Genomic DNA, 22,627 nt, shown 5'->3' with positions numbered 1-22,627 from the left:
ATCAAGATGCAGTTAAGATAAGCACCTCCCTGTGTATTAAGGCTGGGTCCCAAAAGTCAGTAAGAGTCAGAGATAGCCCCTGTTCCTACTGTTAGGAGTCCCACAAGAAGACCAAACTACACAACTGTCACATATATGCAGAGTGCCTAGGTCAGTTCCATGCAGGCTCGCTGGTTACTAGTTCAGTCTCTGTGAGCCCCTATGAGCCTGGGTTAATTGTTTGTTTGTTTGGTTGTTGTTTCATTTATTTATTTATTTATTTTTGTGGTATCTTTGACCCCTCTGGCTCCTACAATTCTTTATTCGCCAATTCTGCAAGGTTTCCCGAACTCCACCTAATGATTGGTTGTGGGTCTTCATCTGTTTCCATCAGTTGCTAGAAGACTCTCTGATGAAAATTGGGCTAAGCACCAATCTGGTCACAGAAGATGGCCGGTTCAGGCTCCATATTGCTATTGCTAGGAGTCTTAGCTGGAGTCATCCTGGGAGATTCCTCGGAGATTACTTTGTGCCAGGTTTTAACCTGACCCCCAAATGTGTCCCTTTATTCATTAGGCATTTCATAGCTCAGAAAGCTTTCTAGCTACAGTGCATTGAGGTTTGGGTAGATGCTAGAAATTGTATCTCTGCTGCCCTCAACATTCTCATTTACTGAGTGACAGAGATAAAGGGATAGGTGAGGGGAGGCTAAAAAAAAGTAAGAATTGGTCTATCTGCTTCCCAGGAAAGTGATTGGCAGACATGTTTCCACCATATCTCTCTGGAACCATGTCTAAAAGGTACCGTCTAGAGTGGCTTTGGGTTGGAATGGGCAAGAATATCTATTGGCTGGATCATCAATCAGCTGTGGATTAGGCTGAGGGTGTAACTTTGCTCTCATTTTCCACCAAAAGACCTGGCAGCCTTGGGTAGCCCTTATATTGAAAAGAGAGGCATGAGATGTTATATCACTTGTTGGTTAGAACAAAGGCCTTGGGCTTGCTGGTCAGGACTGAGGTCCTGGTTGCCTGCCTCCTGCCCTCACAGACTGTTATGGACAGTCTGTCTTAGTCTAATTTCCCATTCAGTTATGTGTAAATTGGGGTGGTAACAGCTACTGTATAGATAACATGGCTGTCTCTGCATAAGTTGAGCACAGTTCGCAGCTCATGAAATGAAAGCTGTAGTTTTTACTGTTTTCAGCAGTCTAGGGAGAGGCCATGGTGCAGACTTCTTTCCTCTCTGTGGTCCTCTCTGTGGGCTGCAGCCTTCCTCCACCACTGTGTATTATAAGATTTGTGAATGGTCCCATCCAACCAAGCCCAGCTCTCTCAATCTCCTGCCCACTCCATCTCCTGCCCAAGTGAAAAACAACATTTACTGTGGTGGACTTGCAATAAGAGCGATTCAGTGCTATGTTTCCTAGACAGATTCTGGTAAATGCAAGTCACTCCTCAATATAACACAAAGCATGGCTCTTCTGGGTATGCATAGACTAGCAAGAAGGGTCTAAAAGGAACAGCTTTTTCTTGTGAGCTCCGGACTCTAGTTGCTGGCTCTCCTACTCTATCATCTGTCAGGAAACAACTGCCTGGAACTGAACTGGCTACAGAGCTTCCTTTCCAGAGGTTTTAGTCCCAGAAAGTAAAGTGCTAAGATCTAGGAGAGGCCCCCACCCCACTTGGGGTCAGCCCCATGCCCTCACCTTTCTCTTCTCCCTGAGCTTGGCAGCTTCCTTTGGATGGTTAAAGCGAAACATGTTGGTTCTTCCCAAGAGTATCACAGCACCTGGAATACACAAGAATGACAGCAATGGACAGACAGCAATATGACGTCAGTGGTAGGCAGTGAGGTCAGCTGGCAACAGCAGAGCACGGACTTATCCTTCCAGTGCATTAGAAAATAATAAGGGGATGCTTCAGTCTCAAAGGCCCACCTATGGAAGCGAATTTTAAACCTGCATGTATTTTTGTTTTTACAGCTGGGTGTAAAACATATTCAAAATAACTTAGGCAGAAGTGATGAATCAAAGCATTATAACCTATTATGAGATTTTAAACTTAATATGCAGATAATTAGACTTATGATTATTTGGAGGAAAAAACCCTCCAGGTATCTAAAGAGATGTATCATCAAGCAAAACATGTGATTTCAAATGTAGGAAATGCTTATTAATGCTTAAAAAAGGAACACTCAAAGACAAGCCGTTTCAAAAGAAACACAGTGGAACTGGCTGAGAACAAGCTCCTATTGCTAACACCTGCCAGTACCCGATGTGGAAGAAACTGCAGACATAAATACATACACATCTATTCTCAAGGAAGTATGCTGCTTCCTCTCACAAACCCTGTTAAAATTTAGATGTCTGCATTGGATATGCTGGACTAGAATCCTCATTCAGTACCAAGTGCCCAGTGAACAAGAGAAGTCAAGGCCAATGACTAAGAATGACCAAGGAAGAAGGGTCAGCAAGAATAAGCAAAGAGTTTCTGAAGTAAGACTTGTCCAGATTCAGTGCATCGGCCAGGGAAGCCAGTGAACTCCCTGGCCCTACAGGCATTTAAGAGAAACTATGTCCTGTGGTCTCTTCCGTGCAGAGCACTTTATCACCTTATGATAGTTTTAGTTCTGTGACAGGTAATACTTATGTTCTCAAGTCAGTCATCAAGAGAAATGACTGACAATCTAGCACCAAAGTACCAAGTGGAGACTAGAGGAGCTAAAGACCAACACTGGTCTCACTGGATAGTCAGAAGACAGCAAGAAGAAGAGCATGGGGTATCACAGGGAAAGCTTGGGTCACAGATGGGAGACTACCCAGCTATGTTCAGAACATAAAAATTCAAGTCCAATCCATACAAAAGATTTTTTTAAACAACAGCAAAGACAGGCACGCGCTGTGTAGACCTGGAGAGCTGAGAAAAAGATTGACCAGCATTCACCATCGAGTGGACAGTGATAAAAGCCAACCCATAAATTCGGTATTTCCCAGAGAAAAATTCAAAAACAAAAATACTAATTGTTAATAGTTAAAAACTTAAAAGATTTCAGGCGTATCTGTGAAGGTTTGAAAGAAAATGGCCAGCAAAAGGAGAGGCATTATTGGGAGGTGTGGCTTGGCTGGAGTAGTTGTGGCCTTGTAGAGAAGTATGTCACTGTGGAGACGGGCTTTGAGGTCTCATATATGCTCAAGCTATACCCAATGTCTCAGACCACTTCCTGTTGCCTGATTATCAACATGTAGTAGTAGCTCCTTCTCCAGCATCATATCTGCCTGTATGCTGCCTTGTTTCCTGCCATGACAGTAATGGATTAAACCTCTGCACTGTAAGCAAGCCACCACAATTAATTTTTTTAAATATGAGTTGCCATGGTCATGCTGTCTCTTCATAGCAATAAAAACCCTAACTAAGACAGTATCTTTCTACCATTCCTTGAGACCTCAGAAGATACAGTTTGTTGAGAGGACAGTACCACCAGATCCTTAATGCCCCTTGATGCATGTCTTGGAGCTGCTGATGGCTGATGTATCCTCTATCTGAGCACAAACAGCTACCTCTTGCTTGGGTGTAGTCGTTGCCTGGAGTCAGAACACAATCACAGTCATCTACTCTGGAGCTTTAGAAAGCATCTCCTCACCCAGCCTTTGCTATTACCTAGTCAGTATATTGTCTTAGATGAATCAGAAGAGTTTCAAAATCCATACAGTTAACCACTGACTGGTTTAGACACAAGGCATAGGGAGAAACTGAAGATCTGGGTTTAATGGAAGTCATTGTTTCACAGGAAATGGAGCCAACATGAAGAGAAGAATATTGGGAGAATCATGAAAGCAATAGATCTTTGTCTCACTAACAATTGGTTTATTGTCCTCATATAAATTCATGTCTGTGTTTCTGTCACTCTGGAAAAGCAACTTTACTATAATTTAAAAAAGGTGTTTTCCACTTTTCCACTGTTAAGACTCAGAGTTGTGTTTCTTGCAGAAAGTCGTAATCTAAGCAGTCATGTCTAGGATACAGGCACTTTTAATACTCTTCAGCTATATTAGAGATTAATAAGGCGATCAAATTCCAGGTGTTAATTACACCTAACCCAACTCTTTTTTTCTTCTATTAATCAAATGCCTAGCTAAGCAAGTTGAAAATTGCTAAAATATGTTAATGGAAAAATAGAATAGTAACTCAGAGACATTATTTCAACTCACATTAAGTCACTGAAAATAATCCAGCCATCTATATTACTTGCATGAAATATACAGCTAAAAGCCCTTTACGAAGTTATGAAAGAAAGCAAAACTATCCACACCAATTCATTTCCATTTTGATGTGTGTCAAGTAAATGCCTGGCATTTACAATGGTCTCCATTAACAGCTCTCTCTTCTTCCTTCTACTGTTCATTTTCACCCAAGAAACACTGAATCAAAAAATATGCACCAATCTTATGTAATACTGCTTTTAATTTTGTAGCCACAAATAGTTCGTGAGCACTGACATGCTAGTCATCATGATAAACACTGGGGATACAGAGACGGAGAGGACTAACATATTCCTTGCCCTTACAGAGCATAAACAGTTAACAGGATAGGGATAATGAGTGAGAAGTTTCCAACAAAGGAAAAACACTGGCTGCATGAAGGAACAAGGAGGGGAAGAAAGGAGTCGTTGAGGGGAGGGCTGCTTAGGACAGGCTCTGATGGTCTGGGGCCATAGTTCATTGGTAGAAGACTTGGCTAGCAGGTACTTGGCACTAGGTTTGATCCTCGGTTTCAAAATTTTAATCAGTTAATAAAAAGTACTTAAAATGAGCTTAAAGAAGCAAGTAAAAGGTTCTATAGCAGATGTTAGGTCTGGAACCCAGGACAAAGGGCCAACCAGGGTGTCTACTTAACCTATCAAAGCAGACCTGGCCAATAGATTCTCTTAGCATCGCTCATTCCTTACCTGTTACTAGGTATGGCTGGCATACCCTGCCCCCTACCCTGAACTCCCCAGCCCAGAGGCTGGGCTGCCTTTCTCTCAGCAACCCTTCCCTAGATAATTCAGTCATTTTAGCTATAATGGCATTTTTTTCACCCTTTACCCTTGGGCCTCTCAGTTTCCTGGTCTCCTTGGTCTCCCTTCTCCACTTCCACCTCTTCTCACATGGCCCGGCCCAGGATCAAGTTCACTCTGGACTCTCCCAGATGCCTTGGCCTCTAGATATGGTCTCCCTCATATCTACAATAAACCTTCTCCTCCACCAGTCCTAGGAATAGTCACGGCCTTCCTTTTTTATTTCTTTTGTAATTCAGAAGAAAAAGAGAAAAGATAGCTAGAGACTGGCACACAGGCATGTGGATGTGGCATAGGAAATAAGGGCTATCACTGTACAAGCCTTGAGAGGAGAGGGAAAGGTCACAGGAGAGAGCAGGAAAGCCATCTGTCTTGTGCAGCGTATCACAGCAATACCCCAGTCCATGGTACCAACTCCTGTCCTAGTTAGGGTTTCTCTTGCTGTGAAGAGACAACATGATCGTGGCAATTCTCATGAAGAAAAAAATTCATTAGAGCTGGCTTTCAGTTCCGAGGTTTAGTTCATTCATGGTGGGAAGCATGTTGGCATGCAGGTAGACATGGTACTGGAGAAGGAGCCAGGGGCTCTTCATCTGGATCCTTGGGCAGTAGGAAGACAGAGTTCCACTGCACCTGGCTTGAGCATCTGAAACCTCAAAGCCAGTGACACACCTCCTTCAACAAGGGCACACCTACTTTAACAAGGCCATACCTTCTTATAGTGCCACTATGGGTCTGTGAGGACTATTTTCATGCATCTCTATCTCTCTATCTATCTATCTATCTATCTATCTATCTATCTATCTATCTAGTTTTCTTTACTAAATGAAGTCAATGATGTGGAAATGTCACTTAAGTAAAGAAGAGGGAAGGGAAGGGGAGGGGAGGGGAGGGGAGGGGAGGGGAGGGGAGGGGAGGGGAGGGGAGGGAAGGAAGCTGGCTTTTAACAGCCTCGTAGAGAAGGTGACCTTGGAGAGGGAGGAAACAGAATTAAGGGGGAGACACCAACAGAGAGTGCCCCCAGAGATGTTAAATGGAAACCAGAGATTACCAGTGGGTGCTGCCTCAAGGAGAGCTGTGTAGGTGAGGGTCAAAGCAAAAAAGGAGGAGCTAGGGAAAAAAGGGAGCTGTAAAGTACACAAATTAATTTGTATGACAGTGCTTTACAGACCCCTATGGCCGGAAAGCCAGGCTGCAGAAGAGACAGCAAGATGAACATGAAACCCAGTGGCAGAAGGACTGGGACCTCCCATGCCCCACCAGGGCTATATGTGCCAAAACTGAGCTAGGAGAAGGCATGGCTAGATCTCCCCGAGAAAGCAAATAATCAAGAAGGGTCTTGATAGGCAGTGGGGTTTTTGAGTCTCAGATCTGTTTTGGTTCTCTAGATGCACACTCCCCTACCTATTAAAGGTACCTTTCTCTTTCCTAAAGTCTATTTTTATCATTGTCCACATATCCCTTGGTTCAGTTTTTTGTTCCCGGACACAGGAATCTCAGCTGGTGCCCTTTGGACTCAGATCATACCTATGACATGTTAATAAACAGAGGGTGAAATGGGTTTAGTGGCACAGTTAGCTGTAATTTATGAAAAAGGAAATTCATGAATATACTTAGCGATAAGCCAGCTCAAGGAAAAGGGTGACTTGGTGGGTGGATGGATAGACAAATGAGACTGGTTAGTGACATAATATCTAAGTGAGGGCTGGGAATAGGGGTCAGTGAGTAAAATGATCACTGTGCAAGCATGGGGACCTGGGCTTAGATCACCAGCATCCAGGTAAAAATCTAAGTCTGCTGATATACCTGCAACCCAGACCAGGGCGAGGGTGTGGAGGAAGGTGGACTGGGGACAAATCACTAATATCTAGGTTCACTGAGAGACGCTCACTCAAAACAGGAAGTTCAGAAGCTACTGAGGAAGACGTCTGACAATAACCTCTAGCCTACACACCCATACCCCACCCAACACTCCACACACACCCTGACACAGGGTCTATGGATGAGACCAAGGAGGAGCTATGACTGAGTCTCTTTGGAATTTGGTGTTCTCATCTGCTCAGCAACTGGAAAATTCCTAAGGTTCCTTCTCGACCTTAGGTTCTTTTTAACTGTCAATGACTCCTTGCTTGAGGTTAATGTGATTAATCGCAGCAGATGGACTTTCTGTGATACACTTAATTTGTAATTTTGAGAGCATGTCTAAACCTCGCTGAAATATATGATGGCTTCACTGAGATTACTTCAGAGCTTGTTAAATATCCAAGACAGACAAATTCCAGACGGTCTTAAAAGGGAATGAAGGAGGAAATGACATTGTAAAACGGGAGACAAAGCCTTTTGTTTAAAAAAATATAAAAAGATTCCTTTATTTAAATATCTGTGAATGAGAGATACAAATGATGATTTCATATGAGATTTTCTTATTTTAGTATGTCAAGTAAGCTGAAAAAACAAGAATATATGTATTGCTAGTGATTTCTAGGGGAACAAAGGGACAGTACTAAGACTACACGTAACTACCCCTCCTTAGATTTTAATGAGATTTTCTAATTCTGCTACTGCATGAATAAATTAACTTACTTTTCTATTAAATGTTGTCATGTGAATATTTTAGAGGTGACTGTATAAAGGATGCTGTTCTGAGTTATAGCTGATACAAACATAGGAGACAACTGTGTTCCCCAAACTGTCTGGTCCAAAGTAACAGGAGCTTAAAGGCTTGAGACAATAGAAACAGGATTCTGCTTCAGGCTCCTCATTTTACATTTTAATTATTTCATCACCCTTCACGGACCCAGCGCACACACAGGGGCTGCATTCCTAAAGGACACTTGGAGGGAGAGAGGTTTCATTTGAGTTATGGCGGGGGGAGGATCCAGACTCAGAGAATATCATACGCTGACTTGAAAGGTGGCTGAACAAGAATCTTGGGTAAAGAAGGACAGGATATTCTCATTTTGTTGCCTGATTCCAGAAGCTGCTTATAAGAACCGTCTCTGTGATTTGAAATAGCTTAAAAACCTTATATTGAAATGAACTGCAATGTTAGCATCATTTTGGAGCCATGATAGAATCTAATATTCAATAACATGAACCACTACATAAGAACAGATTAAGTTGTATGTTCTAGGGCTTTCTACTCTTTTAATAATGACTATTACTTAAGGCATAGGAAGTTATAGTAATTCTGTTTCAAAATGGCTTTGGTAAGCTAGATGTGAAAGATTAAGAGTTATAGGGAATAAATGACTTTGTGCAGATTCTAAATGGATTCAGAAAAGACATAAAGATGAGATTAATAGGCTTGGGCATGAGCTCCAGGTACTGGGCATCAATGTGATACTGGAGCAGATGTCACTATCAAAGCATGTCATCTGATCACTGCTTTTTGTAGTGGGGACAAATGTATATGACACCTTATCAAAGACCCACCAGGGCCCTGACACCTCCCTTATCAGTGCTCACATTTCAGACAATGAGTTATAACTTCCTGCATTAGATAAATCACTTTACCCCTCATTTATTCTCAGTAAAATGAAAATTTGTAAGCTTAGATTCTGGGCCTCTAGAGAAGAAAGGAAATTGATTTTCAATCTTTGCTATTGACGTATCCGGTCAGATAACCATCAAGGTGAGTTGATGGTCTGTGTATGAACTGAGTGCAGAGCTGTTAAATCTTCAGGATGCACCAGTCCACCCCTGCCCGTAAAATCGTAGATGAGTGCCTGACTGAGTCAGGCTAATGTTTTTCTTCTTCAAACTTCATGGGGAAAACAGATTACTTCCTCCAGGGGACAAGTCCATCCTTTCCAAGGAAAATGTGGGTTTGACATGAAATAATTCATGAGCGATACAAAATCATACACGTTGCAAGAATGGCTGCTGGGTTATCTTGGGTTCACCAAGGCTTGTCTGGCTATGGTGCTACTTTCCACAACTCCTGCAGAATGTTGGCGTGAGCCTTGCCAAGGATGAGGGGTCCTCTGCAGCCGCTGAAGGAGCCTCAGAAGGACTAACATATCTAAAACAGATGGACGGGCCATCATAAAGGCAGCATAGCAAGTTGCTTGTTAAAAAATTTCTGCTTAGCTTGCATACTTAATTCAAGGTACCTTGCCAGGGAAAGTTCTAAGATCTGTCAATTAAGAGTCAACCACACTGCCATCTTAGCTGATTTCAATACAAAATAAACATTAAAAATAGTTGTTTACAACCCAAGCCAGTCATTAACATCACAGTGCTTTACAGTTTAACAGGACTCTTACAGAGCACTGGAACTAAGACTGCTGGGGGGAGTGTGGAGGCCGGAAAAGGACGAGTTTCTATATCTTGGTTTCTACATCTTGGCTCCGACTAGAAGGAAGCTCAAAAATGCTCATTGCTATGAAACACCGATGAGAAGAAGTCCTCTGCTTTGATCTGAACAAGAAGGTCCCTGGTACCAAGTAGAGGCAGCGGGAGGTCTCTAAGTTACCCAGGATGGTATGGCAGGCTCCTGTGGCTGTATGCTCCTCTTTTTGTCCTTTAAGTCCTTTGCCCTGGACATGGGTATAGGTAAACAGGGTAGAAGAAAGAGGGGAAGCAGGAAAACGCCAATTTCCAGTTTGAGGAGAGAAATAGGAAGATCCAAGGGAAAACTACTGGGTTCACAGTAGGAACTCCAACATTCACTACCACAAGTGCACACATAGCCCTAGCTTCAGTAGCATATTCAGCCTGAGAGATGGGCTAATGGGCAGAAAATTGCTCAGACTATCCACATAGTCAGACCACTGCTAGGTGGACAGCCCAGAGGCCTTGACATTTGAACTAGCATTAGTGCTGCAACCACAATCTGTATAGGTGAGGCTGCTCCTAACTTAGGCAAGGGAATCCAGCGAGGGAACAGCTCACTGAAGGAGGCTATCACAGTATCCCGTCAAAGAATTTCAATGAAGCTGACTCCTTTAGCAAAATGTTCAAAACTTTCCGATTCAAACCATTATCATTACTTCCTTAACAAAGGAAGGATCAGGTAGATGTCAATGAATTGGGAAAACAATGCAAGCTGTGGCTGAGCACTTTGAGCTAGCAATAATAAACATATTTAAACAAGTATTTCAACTTTAAAACAAAAAGAAAATTAAAAATGCAATAAGAGATAAAACATAAAAAGAAGAACCAAATGTTGTGACCCAGAATCACAACAATCAGATAAACAAAAGCTTTGGAGGATGAGCCCTATAGCAGGAAGTGGTCATGGAGGAAAACTCAACTAGATAGCAAATCAGAGCATCAAAAGAACAGGAGACAACAACTAAAATACCTAATGTTTATATGATTAGAGACCCAGAATGAAAGAGAAGTGTATACAACAGAGGAAAATGTTTTTTAAAAAATCATGGTGGCAAACTTCCCAACTCTAAAGACAGACAGACACCCACAGATTCAGAGGCTCAGTAAATTCCAAACTTTTAAACTTAAAGACGCCCATGGCAACACCCACTGTAAAGCCATCTTAGGCAATGTGAAGCCTAAGTTGTTGAAGGGATCAGAGAGACTGAAATGGGTATGAAGGATGAAAGAGAAAAGAGAGGAGTGGAGATAGGCAAATAGTTATTTTTCTGCTCGTGTCAAGGGTGTCAAGACTCTGACTTCAGTGTGACTAGCTTTAGTCAGCTGGTCTCATGCAGAAGCATGCATCAGAATTACTTCTAGACATGAAAACGCACTGGGGTTTTTAGATCTTGATTTTTCGCAGCATAGGGCTTAGGAATCTGTGTACCTAATAAGCTCCAAGGTAGTGCTGATGTCACTGACCTGGGACATACTTGGAAAACCATTCTCTTTTAAAAAATAGTTCAGGTTTTAAAATTCAAAAAGAAAAATCTCAATTTTCAGGTCTCTAACTTGAGGGAGGCATCTGACAGGTGCTCAGGTCAGTATAGTGGAGCCCACAGGGAACACACTCTTCTCTCCCAGCTCTCTGAAGCATATACATTCTTGGCCTTAGTTGGATACCATGGTTCAACCCTCAAAGATCTATTTTCTTTTCCAGTTCCACTAAAATTCCTTTTTAATTTGTCACTGAGAAACTCACAGCAGCCTTCCAGCAGATGAAAATTTTATCAAAGGCTCCTCAGCTCCACTCTGCAGACAATCACCTGTTCCCTCTTTCAGGGTACTTGAGTAAAACCAAATATGTCTTGGCACTCAAGCATATTACATTCAAATGCACCTAAGTGTGAATTTCCAAGATGCAGTTTCTGTAGCACTTCTAAAATGAGAGGTGAATGTTCAATGAATCTGACAGGCCAGCAAGAAGACCAAAGGTATCCACTGTTATGAATGTAAAAATTATTTACATTTAACAGTGACCAGCTTTAAAAATATATATTACATCAAAAACTAATTCAAATAAGAAAGCCTAGTTCCTGGAAATTCCAAGACAAGGCTGAAGTATTTGCTGAATTACTACACACTTGATTATTGTGCCATTTCTTATTAAATATATGGTGGTTAGGTTTGGGAGTCTTTTTAGACTCCTAAGAAGAGCTGTGATCTCTGGATATAAATAAGACATTGTGGTCAAGAATTCACCTTCTTCTTTCTATGGATTCATTTGATGGAGCTATAATGGAATCACAAATGGTAGGGGATCTGAGCTTTGGGCACACACTAAGAGATGGGTATATTTAGACATGAAGATGAAGGAAAAGGTGTCTGATGTCAGATATTAGACAATACACAAGGAATATTCCATCCCATTCATGCTTACAATTCCAGCAAATACTCTTCATTTTACTGACAATGCCAATGGATGAAAACCTTTCATTTTCTTTATTGTGTGTGTGGTGGTGGGTGGGGGGGAGGCTATGCTATTTGAAAGAAGGCAGTTCATTGACACAAGCTATTGTGTGTGTGTGGTGAGGGGGGGAGGCTATGCTATTTGAAAGAAGGCAGTTCATTGACACAGCTAAAAATGAAGAGCAACATAAAAAAAAACTTGCCCCTAATGATGGCAACCTTCTAAATTTAGACAAACCTATTTTTTGGAATTCACAGTGTCTTAAGTGGTTTATTTAGATAAAGAAGATGTAATTACTACTTGTGCTTTTTTTAAAACGACACAGCCTAGTACATTTCCAAATGAATGTAATTTACCAATGAAGAGGCAGCTGACTATCGAATATCAGCAATAAGGTGGAAGCTGGTGGTGAAAGGGAGGGCACCGTGAGTGACATAAGGTGAACCTGAGACGTAGTCAGCTAAGGGTGATGTGGTAAGACATCCATATGATGTGGGTTGATATTCATCTGGGCTCCAATCCTATATTCCTGCTGTTCGGAGAGTGGGGAACTGTTACAAAACTGTTCCTTCTGTGTGTCTTTCATGAACCCAATCCGCAGTTTACCGAACAGGCCAATTCTGAGGACCAAGAAATAATGTGCAAAGGATGACAGGCCAGTAACCACTACAGTAAGCCAGAGACTGAAGTTAGTTAGGACAACAGGTGTGGGAAACCAAAGTGGCCTGGACTTCACGATCCTTGGGGCTATAAATAGAACCTCTGCCTGGCTTGGAAAGCCAAAAAATTTAACAACAGATACAAGTCAAAGATTCAGAGGGTAAAAGTGTGAATAATAACGAGAGATAATGAATGGTCTGCTATCATTTTTTCAGTGTTCTGTACTAATACAGCAGCTGTCCAGCTACCCCAAGATCCAGCGCCAAGAGGCTTGGCGGCCAAAAGTTAATTCAAAACATCTGACTTTGCAAAAATCACCTAAGCAGGACTGTGCAGAAGTGCTCTACAGAACTGACTTTAAAAAGCTGCTTCATGGGCAAAAGCCAAGAAGGGTTTTAAGTATAAAAATGCTATTTTACTTAATCCTGCTCCATTTATTGTATTTTTAATGAAGTCCATTTTTTTATATTTTACTATAGGTTTTTAAAAACTAAATGCTTATTGAAGTCTATGATCCTTGTCTATAAATGCTAAAGTTGCCTCCTTCCTCTCTGGCAGGGAGGATGATCTGGAGGAGGATGGGTCAGTGCCATTTACCCTTTTTATTTTCACTACACACAGTCACAAACCTCCGGTTTATCATATCACTCTGCAATTTTAAAACATGCTTCAGTTTTCATCTTAAAAATCGACAAACACTAAGCAAGCCAAAGTAGATAATTTTATTCCTTAATTTAACATGGACAGGATATATGTTAATGAAAGAAAGTCTAGGTTAAAAAAAGAAAAAAAAGTTGTCATCTTGTTACTCTCAGGCAATGTCTTGATTTGATGCCATCTAGCATTCCCTGTCTCTGAGGCTTGTAGTGGCATTTATACTCTGCACAATGCTCTTACACCTTCAAATATGGTGGAAGCAGTTCAGCAGCTCAGAATAATGCTGGAGGAACTCAAGCCCGCTGGATTGGAACATCACCATGGAACCACGACAATAAAAGAATTAAGAGCATCCCACAGGGAAAGACAAGTGTTGCCATTAGCCTTCAAAGTCAATTAGTTCTATGACTCTCTTAACCAAAGTCACATCTGAGATAGCCTAAAAGATCAAAAGTTTGCTTCCTAACCTGAATCACCACCCGAAGTAGACATATTTTAAAATGAGCTACCTAGTTGAGTAGAAGAACAAAATAAAATAAAATATAAAGTAAAACAAAATTACTTCATGTAGACATTTATCAACAAGCTTTAATCTAGAGGAGAATTAGACACATAGTTACAACTATCTGAAGAATTTCTGCAAACTCGTGATCCTGTTTCCTTCCTGGGCAGTACAGGAGAGAAGAATCACTCAAGGTTAAATGTTAAGGAAGATCTACGCAGAGCCCACACTGGAGAGCACCCTTTAAAGAATTGGAAAGTTCTAGGAATGTACAAGGTGAGTCTAGACTATCTTTCCTCAGAAGGTATGCGAGAGCTCACAAATCAATGAGGTCAAGCCAAATACACAGATGCCACCTTGAAGAAATCCACACTGGCCAAATCTGATACAACTTGAACATTCAAAATAAATAAAGGCAAAGCAGAGGAAATACTAAATACAGTGACTAACTATGCAACCCTGCTACTAAAAATTCAATTGACAAATGCAGAAGAAATGACAAGAAAATCTTTTTAGCAACCAACAGAATAATAATAATTCAACAAAATTTTAAAGACAGTTTCTGAAACAGTAAGTCAACATGTGACAAGGGAAAGAATACTGATAACCAAAGTGCCTTCCCAAAGCGTTATCTAAAGTCAAAGTCAAAGGAAGTAACTACACAGGGAAAAAGCTTAGCCAGCTGCATGTTTACCAAGGACCCAAAGGGAGTGCCATCAGCAGTGGATGATAGGAGAGGAGGAAAATGCAGCATTGTCAGAAATGCATCATATTGGAGGTGTAAGTCACTCATTGTCACAGCCCTTGCCTAGTCTGTACAAGTCTGACCCAGCACTTCCTGCAAACAAACAAAAATCTAACTACAAACAGCACCAGAGAAATCCTACAGACAGAATGCCTACAATGCCTCTGACATACTCTGTTCAATGTCATAAAGTCCAAGAAAGACAAAGGACCAGCTCTAGAATGAAGAAACTAGAGATGTGGCCAACACGGCCATGCACAATGCTGGATCCATGAGAAGCAGATGGCCAAACCTGAATGAACCAAATCTGAGGATCACCATTAGTTTCCTGGTTGTATGGCTGCACTGTAGATGTATGGAGAATCTCACTGGTGGAGAAAATATACACCAAGGAACTCAAAGATTGAAATCCGTCATAATCGGAACACCATCCTTCCCTTAGAGGACATCTAATCCCCTCAGCTTGGAACAGTTGGAACTTTAGGATGAGGAGTCTCCTGGAAGGTCTTCAGAGAGGTATGGTGTGCCTCCCTCTTCTCTGTTTTCAGGTCATGAGATTTAATTCACCACAAGCTCAAAGCCAAAGAACTAACACTGACTGGAACGACCTTTTCTCTTTATAATCTTATCAATTTAGCTACAGAGAAAAAGAGCAGACTAATTAACATGTACTGGTTACTTTCACATGGCTCTGGGATTTGAAAGTTCTGCATCTATTCTTTTCTTTTTTTTAGAATACTGATGTTGTTTCCAACAGAGAAGACATGCTACCCATCCTGTGTATATAATTGTAACCACTCATGAGAAAAAACACTGAAAGTAAAAGTCTTAAAGGAAATCATTAAAGTTTCTTGTAAGAGGTACTTTTTAACTTAAAATCATCTAATAGCTAATTCTCACAACCACAAATATTCATAAATATGTTTAATTTAACAAGAAAGTGGGTGTTATGAAGCAGACCCCCAGCAAGACAAAGAGAAAACACAAAGAGGCAAATAGTCTTAAATAGTCTTTAACCTCTGTGTCCCTTAATCAGCAAGATGCATACACTCCCCAAGGCCAGCTTGCTTTCTCAATAGATACAGAGAACTCTGAAAAGCAAAACCAGGTACCTTGATTTAGCTGTGTGGCATCCACAATCTGAACACCATTCACGGAGCACTGGGACCCGCTCAGGGGTATCAGAGTCACCGTTCCCCCGACATTCTCAAAGACACAGTGCTCACTCTCCAAGTCAAGACCATGAAGGACTAGGAGAGAAAAACAAAGAAGAAAGTTGGTCCCCACTCGGTGTCTGCTATAATGACTCCCAACTATTTATCTCTTTTCCATTTTGAATGCCTGTTACTTTCCACAAAAGCACTGTGGACAATTCCATTGAGTGAGTCTGCAATGTCAAGGGGCAGAGACAGAAGCATCCACGATGGTCACCTCAAAGGGTCTGGCTACCACCAACCCCATGACAGTGAGCTCTGGCATGGCAGCTTATTCTTCCTAACAAGAATACAAGTTGAGTAGCCTGTTTAACTGAGAATCTCTGTTCAATGCAGACAAACTCCTGCCAGCCACAGGGAGACATAAGAACGAAAGCCTCTGTGGGTCTACAAGCCATGAGCACGTCTGCACTTTCAGGTAATGCCTCCCAGAAGTACAGAGTAGAGGCATGGCACGGCATGGACCTCAGGAGGTCTTAGGAACTTCCAGAGGCTTCTCTGAGATGCCCAATACTACAGCCTGTTCTGATTCTGAGACCTCTGAGAGCAGCCAGTTGCTCTCAGTTATCTGGTTATCTATGAACATCCTGGCAATGGCAGATACGAGCACCTCTCAATGTCTCAGGAGTAGCTCCCACTTTCTCTGCAGGACTGCACCACTGAATGTCTCTGCTCAGAGAACACTGTTCTTATTAACTGTCATCGTTTATGGCTGCTTCCCAAGACCAAATGCATGATTCAAACAAGGGATCTGATGTAAAAGCAGATTCAACAGTTCTTGAGTCTGGGGGCTTCTGGAGTGGTTTTCCAGCTCTCTCATTTCTAGTAAATACTGAGCGTATAGAGAAACATGTAACAAGTGGCTCATTAGCATCTACTTGATAGAAAAGCAAGTTCCTTACCAGCAACTCTAAATGTGTCTGGAAATGGATGTAATATCCACCCAATCACCATTGTGTCCCTCCTCACATCTGCATTACCTACCACCACATTCTCCACTACAGAGTGCCAAAGGGATGCTCAGAACACTGTGCAGGCTGTCATCTTCCCAGGTAGAATAGCTGGCTGGCTGTATGCCTTATGAAAACTATAGGACAGCAGAAAGTTATGCCTTCTGATGTGGGCCTGGTCTCATTTTTGGCCATCATCTCTGTGCAGAGAACTGTCTATATCCTGCCTTTTAAGAGGCCTGGGAACCTTTATCCATGTCTGCTGGCTTATTTCCATAAATCACGTGACAAGTATAGAGTGGCAGGTGTTCTGTGGCTTAAATAACTATACTAGTAGGATAAAGAATGTACATGGGGTGGCAGAAAGAAGTCACACTGCTAGTGTGTTAACAGAATTAACTGTGCTTGTTATTTAATTGAGCTGTGGTCAAAATTGTAGGTATCATATACCAAGCAATATGCTTCAACATTTTCTCTTACAACTACTTCAATGTCAATTAAGAAAACGAAGGTTGTTTATTAAATATGGTTTTTTTAAAACCACTGACAGATCATTGACAGAGTCTCACCAATATCTTGCTCTGTTGAAGCATCTTCTCGGCCAACGTAAGTCTGCCCTTCCTGAGAAGAAAATTCAATAATATTCATTAGTGAGTGAAGAGCCTGCTTCTCCACTTCTCATTCCATCTTGATGCATTTCACCTGCCAGGCGACAGACGGAGCAGGGTCTGGGGTATGCAAGGGCCTCAGTGAGCTCATTGGACTGAACACTGCAGTGACACCCTGTATGATCTGCCAAGTACCAGCACCACTGCAGAGGCCAACTGCTCAAGAAGGCCAACCTCTTGCAGTCTGCTTGGCCCATCAATTTTAAGGATGCTTCAGATCCTTTCTACAGAGTTCCTCTGTCAGTGGACAAGGGTTGCTTTGTGTCCAAAGACATGCGATATGAGAGGCCACAAAACTCAAGACAGAACAACCTCATTTTGAGTCAAGATGACAGAGGATATATTAAAATCAAGGTCACAGAGGCACTCCTTGAGAATTCACAAGGAATTCTGCCCTCTAGAACAGTGGGAACTGCTCAGAACCAAGCCTGACCATCTATAATTACCAGAAGGAACAAGCAACTGTGCACAAAACAAATCCTAGTTCTGTATCCTTGCTCCTTCCTCAGTTTTTTCTGCCTTATTCCTCCCCCATCTACTTTTTCCCCTGATTCCACAGAAGAGAAGTCAAAATGGATGACTCATCATTTAACTTCAGAACTCCATAAACACAGGAACTTCAAATACCACTGAATCCCAATGAACTGTAGAAAATCCCCAAAGGCTCAAGGATTTGTTGTATATTCTTTAATTTAATAGTTGTATTCATGGCCATAAAGTATTATAATAAACCTTGCTAGAGTCTAAAGGGAAATCTGGAAACAAAATTAGAATGTTCCACTTAAGCAGTTTCTACCTTCAAGTGATACAAGATGATCCCAGTACTCAGAAGGTCATCATCAATGCCAATCAAGTGAGGCAGCTCGGAGTCCAGAACCACACCAATCCCCTCTTTCCTGAGGGCTAGAGTCTGCTCCTGAAGTTAGGAGAAAACAGAGAAGGAAAAAGGTTACTTTGGGGAAAGACAACTTCATATTAGCTGTTCTTCAGATATTTGAAATAAATTATATTTTATTTCTTATAATAAAAAAGCAGAAAGAAAAATGGACTTTAAATTTCATGTGGAAAACCTGGCAGGCAGTAGGCAAAGTGAACTTGGAGCATATAAAATGTTCAACACAAAATGAATTAAACTCTTAGCTTGATATATATAACCTTTTCAAAGTCAATCTCAAGGCCCATCTCCCTTAGCAAAGACTTTACAATCACTCTCCATAAAGTAATCTTTTTTTCCGTCTTCAAATCCTGCACTTTAATAGCTAGAAGTCTCTAATTGCCAGTCCTTCTCTCTGGTCATCAAATTATATTGAGCATGCTCTCAAGACAGCAGTTCCCAGACTGAGCAGACCATCTCTACACCAGAGAGAACCCCCAGAATCCCCATCATCTTCTCAGGGATGCAGACCACTCCCACCTACACACAGCTGTAACCGTTCTTCCCACTCCATTCACGGGATGGTTCTAATGAGAACTGTTCCTCCATAGTCTTAGGTATTTGAACATTTGGTCCCCAGTTGATGGCACTGTTTTAGAAGGTTTAGGTAGTAGAGCTTTGCTGGAGGAAGTAAATCACTGAGACCAGGATTTAAGATTAAAAACTTCCTACCATTTCTAATTTGCTTTTTCTTCTTCATGTTTGCCATGGAAGGTGTGAGCTCCCAGTTTCCTGCTGCCATGGCTGCCCTGTACTGTCATATGTCCCCACTATGATGGACTCTTATCGCTCTGAACTATAAGTCAAAATAAGCTTTTTCTCTTCATGATGTTTCTGTCACAGCAACAGAAAAGTAACTGACACAAACCACAATGCCCATCACCTCCCTCGGCCCAGCTTATCCTTCTAGACTCCACCATGTGCTTTGTGTCCCCTGAGAGAAGCATCACATGCCCCAAATTTCCCTGTACTTCTCCTGTTTCTCTCTGCTACTCTTTTGACATTATGCCATGGAGGCTGTCAATCTTGGACTCTACTCATACTGGATCATGGACCTCATCCTGACTCTTGACTTACTAGCTATCCACTTGCTGAGAACCCTTCAATTAAAATTGCCAGGATGTACCTTTCTCTTAAAATCCATACTTGCACACACACACACACACACACACACACACACACACACACACACACACACATTCCTGCCTAACTCAGTATCTCTATATAAATACCGGATTGGTAGCTCAAACTTAACATATTAGTGAACAAATACAACCAAAAAACAAAAAAATACCCTCAAGCCTTCAGACTATCCACCTCATCTCAGCAAATGCCAATCTCCCTTATAGTTACTCACACGGAAAAACTGCAGCAATACTTCACTCCTTTCTTTCTCTAAATTCTACTCTGTTTGTTTGAGACAAGGTTTCTCTGTAACAGTTCTAAATGTCCTGGAACTTGCTCTTGTTGAGCAGGCTGGTCTGGAATTCAAAGAGATCCCTCTGCCTCTGCCTCCCAAGTGCTAGAATTAAAGGCATGCACCACCACTACCCTGCTCTAAATTCTATTCTTTTTTTTTTTTTGTTTTAGTTTTTTCGAGACAGGGTTTCCCTGTAGTTTCTAGAGCCTGTCCTGGAACTAGCTCTTATAGACCAGGCTGGCCTCGAACTCAGAGATCCGCCTGCCTCTGCCTCCCTAGTGCTGGGATTAAAGGCGTGCTGCCCGGCTTCTAAATTCTATTCTTACACTGTTGAATCTACCTCCAAAATATGTGACAAGTCCAGTAACAGAAAACCCCTGCACTATTTTGGCCAACCCTAAATCATCATTACCTTTCCCCTGGATTGTTGCAATGACCCAAGCCATCACTTAAGTTCAAAATTAAGCAGTCAGAGAGATGTAATAGCAGCCAATTCAGCTCAGAGACGTAAATGTCTCCCTACTATTGCTGAGAGGAAAGTTAAAGTCTTCATAATGTTTTACAAGTACCACCTGGTTTCATCCTTCCTCACTCTCCTAATCTCCCGTCACTGCCTCCTGTGGTCCCCAGACTTGCTGGCTAGCCCAACTGTATGTGTCGCCATTACTGACACTTGTAAGTCTTTCTTAACCACTGGCAGATATGCGGCAGTCTGGCTGGCCTCTGTTCTCTAGTGCTCACTAACACCCTTCATCTCCCCAAGGCAGTGACAACCGAAAATGCCTCTGGATGTCACCCCCCACCTCCCCCCACCCCCGTGTACACAAACAACCTTGGTTGAACCATTCCCTCTACAGGTACATAGCAGGCCTCATCACTTCCTTCATGACTCAGTTCAAAGTCCCTCACTCCACCCCACCTCAAAACATCAAGGACCAGACTGCTCCATGTTTACTTGTTCCCCTCTTTAGCAGCTCTATAACTCTTGTTGCCAAGGGACTGCTACGTTGGGAACTATAAGAAGTAAGGGCAGTGTTTCATGTACAGACCCAGAGCAATTCCCCAGAGAAGAAACCAGCAGGCTCATGTCTTCCACATCAAACTGGTCCAAAACTAAATTCAAGACTCTGGAGAAGTTCAAGGTGGAAAGCTAACAGATTCTAAGAAATTTGGGGTGAAATTTCAGATGATACTGAGCATGCTAATTCTGAACTAAATGATATCTAAGTGTGTGGCAACATTATAGATGTCATGGATGAATTGGGTAGAGGATTCTAGTTACTGACCAGGGTTTCAGGCGGAGCTACTCCTAGTGAACATCTCTCTCACTCTTACCAACCAAAGACACAATTCTCTATCTCATAGCTGATATCTAAGTGCCTTTTATTTTGGGGAAGAATCTATGCAAGGTACCATTTAATCAGGCAAACAACATACCAGCTACAGTTCTCTAAGCAAGAGATTCTGAACCTCTCAAGCTAGTATCAAAGCAAAACTCAAATCTTGACCTTAAAGGAGTTAGTGATAAGTTTAGAAATGTGGCACGCAGAGTGAGAAACCCTTTGGAACTTCCTTCTCTGGAAATTTTAGGTTTCAAATGCACACTTGGAAACCTGAAGCCACACAAGAGGGCGATAGAATGAAGGGACCCAGGTAGATTTTTTTTTAAAGAGGCACATAAAAACCACCACTTGGAAGAAAGCAATTTAATTTAACAACCATTAAATAGATATGCAGAGAAATGACCAGTGCATAAGTTAGACTCTAGAAAGGGAAATGAAGCATATCATTGTTCTTCAATTATTTCTCCTATCAACCACGCTCTCATTCCACGGCTGGGAACCTCAGGCTTTGAGATCAAGAGATTCAGTAACCTTGATTTATTATGCCAAGGCCCTTGTGAACCATGGCTGAAATGAGTGCTCTAAATAGAATGAGCCCTACTTTTACCTCTCGTTGGTAGGATCCATGCCTCTCCTCCTGATGATGGAATTCCAATAGAAATGAGATGCATGCGATATCATATATATATATATAATATTATATATGCGATATCATATATATATATATATATATATATATTTAGAGTTTAATCACACAGTTCCACCTATAAAGCAATGTTCCACTGGAAGGTTTAGTCTCTGAACCAGGTGATGACACTTTATAAAAGTTAAAGGCTCCACGGTCATGAGCTGTTTCCACCATAGACATGAAAAGAAAAGTGACTCCCCTCCTAAGTCCAGAGACATTGTGTTTTCTTTCTACAAAAATTGTCGGGAAGAACCCCCACCATCAGAAAAAGGAAGGGAAGGAGGGAGGAAGGGAGGGAGGGAGGGAGGGAGGGAGGGAGGGAGAGAATATTTTTAATCATAACACTTCTGACTTAAACAAGAAAAATCATTTTGGATTACATCCAAGTTCACTCTAATATTCTTTACCAAAAAACAAAACATGAAAAGTGCTTTTTTTTTCTTCCTTGAAGTAAGTTTTAAAGACTCTGGAAAACATTGGAAATTCACAACTTTGGAGCTATTAGGTCAAAAGCCCTACTTGTCCCCACTCACCCCAACACACACACACACACACACACACACACACACACACACACACTCTTGTACATATGTGGCATGGGCAAAACCTGCCCCCAGAAAAGTTTCCCAGGCTGGAGAGTGGGGCAGATGAAGTTTAGATTAATGCTGCCCTAAAGCTCCATGACATTCAAGCTGCATTCGACTACATGATAATATAAAAGTGTCACCTCATAAAACTGAAAACGAGGGTTTAAATCATTGCTCAAGTGAAAAAGTAATTTCAGACAAAAATATCTATCACATATAAAATATTTATTGAGTGGCATCTACTGTTATACATAATTTATGAAACACCTCTTGGATAAGACAGAATGCTTAACATAGAGGTACTGGCTCCCTTCCCATAACTCCTGGCATAATGGGCCTCAAAGAAGAAGTGAAATATGTAGAGCTACAGATAGCTTACAGTGAAACAAAGTTTTAGGTCAACTGAATGCGTTTGCATGAAAAGGGAACCTAAGA

At 41.6% G+C, this 22,627-nt stretch overlaps 1 protein-coding gene across 2 annotated transcripts in view; it reads right to left on the bottom strand.

Moving 5' to 3' along the window:
- Positions 1 to 22,627, bottom strand: part of Kif16b (kinesin family member 16B) — a 248,663-nt gene that overhangs the window by 108,354 nt on the left and 117,682 nt on the right. For both annotated transcript variants that reach the window (XM_038329839.1, XM_038329838.1), the window contains exons 13-16: positions 18,017 to 18,136; positions 17,122 to 17,173; positions 15,501 to 15,638; positions 1,685 to 1,767 (exon numbers count right to left, since the gene is read on the bottom strand). In XM_038329839.1, coding sequence (XP_038185767.1) covers positions 1,685 to 1,767; positions 15,501 to 15,638; positions 17,122 to 17,173; positions 18,017 to 18,136 — 393 coding nt within the window. The remainder of the gene's footprint in view (positions 1 to 1,684; positions 1,768 to 15,500; positions 15,639 to 17,121; positions 17,174 to 18,016; positions 18,137 to 22,627) is intronic.

Source organism: Arvicola amphibius, chromosome 5 (genome assembly GCF_903992535.2).
Source record: "Arvicola amphibius chromosome 5, mArvAmp1.2, whole genome shotgun sequence".
In the NCBI taxonomy this organism is placed as follows: domain Eukaryota; kingdom Metazoa; phylum Chordata; class Mammalia; order Rodentia; family Cricetidae; genus Arvicola; species Arvicola amphibius.
The sequence above is the reverse complement of the archived record's forward strand: the minus strand, read 5'-3'. Positions and strand labels throughout refer to the sequence as shown.